At 52.5% G+C, this 1867-nt stretch overlaps 1 protein-coding gene across 1 annotated transcript; it reads left to right on the forward strand.

The window, feature by feature from the left end:
• Nucleotides 1-883: 883 nt before the first annotated feature.
• IUM83_19964 (neutral zinc metallopeptidase) lies at nt 884-1797 on the forward strand (the record flags this gene model as incomplete). Its single annotated transcript, XM_067945034.1, has 2 exons — nt 884-1227; nt 1656-1797. 2 exons carry the CDS (start codon nt 884-886, stop codon nt 1795-1797), a joined length of 486 nt encoding a protein of 161 aa, XP_067780946.1.
• Between the last annotated feature and the right edge of the window lie 70 nt (nt 1798-1867).

Here is a 1867-nt window from a genome sequence, read left to right on the forward strand (position 1 = left end):
TTGTGTGTCACGCGTACTCTTCTGGCCTCTCAAAATTAGGTAGTGTGTGAAGGGAAAGTGCAAAATGCCTTATCCTATTTTTTCAAAATACCTAATTGCGGACATGCCTGAAACCACCCTAGCTCGCAGTCTATTCGCGTCGCTGCCTGTGCATTCCACATTTCGGCGCTCTCCACCTCCTAGCACGAATGGGGAAGACAAAAGGATCAAGGAGAGGGTACCAACAGACCGCACCACAGCCTAAAGTCACTGGTGCAAACCGCTGTCAACACTGCCCTTGTGCAAACTAAAATCACCCCTCTACAACAGCGACAAAAATGGATCCCCATCAAGAACCCGCAGAGAACAGCTCTAACCAACTATGCAATGGAAGGCCAACTCCAGTCGCTGCAGTACTTCTTTTGCTCGATCTAGCTGAACGCGTCGCTAGGAGTCCACGTAGCTAAGACAATTCACTTGAATAAAGTATACCACCTGCCTGCCTAAGTTGAATTTTGAGCCATTTGTATCGAACTACTTAAGAACTACCTATTTAGACCTTTCCCAAAATGCCTAATCGAGGTCAAATTAGGTAGGTAGGTATTTCTGCCTAATTTTAAGAGGCCTGCCGATGTAGCATGTACAATAACACACGCTGCGACTTGAGCGATAAGAGGTGGTCAGCGATTGTCAACACTGCGAAGAGTATTCTTAGTTTCAATATGGTATGGTAGTTGCTTGAAGCATTCTTGCGGTGATGCAAGTTGCTTCATCGCTGGAAGCGCTTCCGCTGCCGAACGCAGGACAAGCCGGAGTGAAGCCCAAGGCGCCTCTCCATGTATTTATTCAAGAAAAGCGTATTGTCATTCTCCAATTTTCTTCCTACAGTATCACCAGCCACGCGATGCAGTCATCCTCCAACTCTTCGTATTCGTACTCCACCCGCCGTGGTCTTGCTGCCATTGCCATCGCTGGTCTTACCGCGTCATCGGTCATTTCGGCTGCTCCTTCCGCCAATGTCACCACCGGAGGCGAGACGTTGGGCGACATCACATCGGGCAGTGTTAAGTGCGTGGTGGGCAACCCGAACGCCTATGTCCCAACTGAAACAGTTGACTGGGTTTGGACGGAGCGTATGAGCAAATACGTGCCGGGCTCCGAAAACATCATCTTCGACCAGCTCGTGACGAACAAGGGATCGCTCAACTACTGTATCCGCTGGGACAGCAAGGACAGGCTCTCAAGAGCGTACGTCCAAGTTCGAGGCTATGCTGAACCGCCAGTTCAAGGCATGGAACCAGTGGCTCATCGGCTACGACTGCTGGCCGTACAACAAAATCAACGTCAAAATCGTCGGCTGGGCGGCACGCGATGCCTCGCTTTTCGAGTGATCCGATGACTCTCTCGGCAAGATCTACACTGAGCGACAAGGGACGTCGATGGCGTCCCGCAGTGCCCGACTGCCTGCTACAAGCACCAGGAACGGGCCCTGAACTCGGACACGAGCACGTGCGAGGGCACGCCGTTCGACATGTCGCTCTGGCCGACACAAAACATGGATGGCGGTGCCGGTGGCGACTGGGGTCAGCGCGTGAACGCTGAGAACTTTAGCCACACCCTGACCAGGATCAGACTTTGATCGTTCTCACGAGATCGGCCACGGTCTGGACTACCAGACTTCTACGAGGAAACGGACAAGCCCAAACCGACTTCCCAGCCTGCATCATGGACTCGGGTACCGCTGCCACTGTCACCCCATCGGACGGGTGGATGGTTCGCCGCGTGCTCGAGAACATCAAGTCCCGCTACTCGTTTTAGAGTGTGTCGAACGTGAATCGTAGTGGTGATGTCTTGGTCGTGGTTCCGCACCAACAACCATGAAATGCAC

Source organism: Phytophthora cinnamomi, assembly GCF_018691715.1.
Source record: "Phytophthora cinnamomi strain GKB4 chromosome Unknown Contig122, whole genome shotgun sequence".
Classification (NCBI taxonomy): Eukaryota; Oomycota; class Peronosporomycetes; order Peronosporales; family Peronosporaceae; genus Phytophthora; species Phytophthora cinnamomi.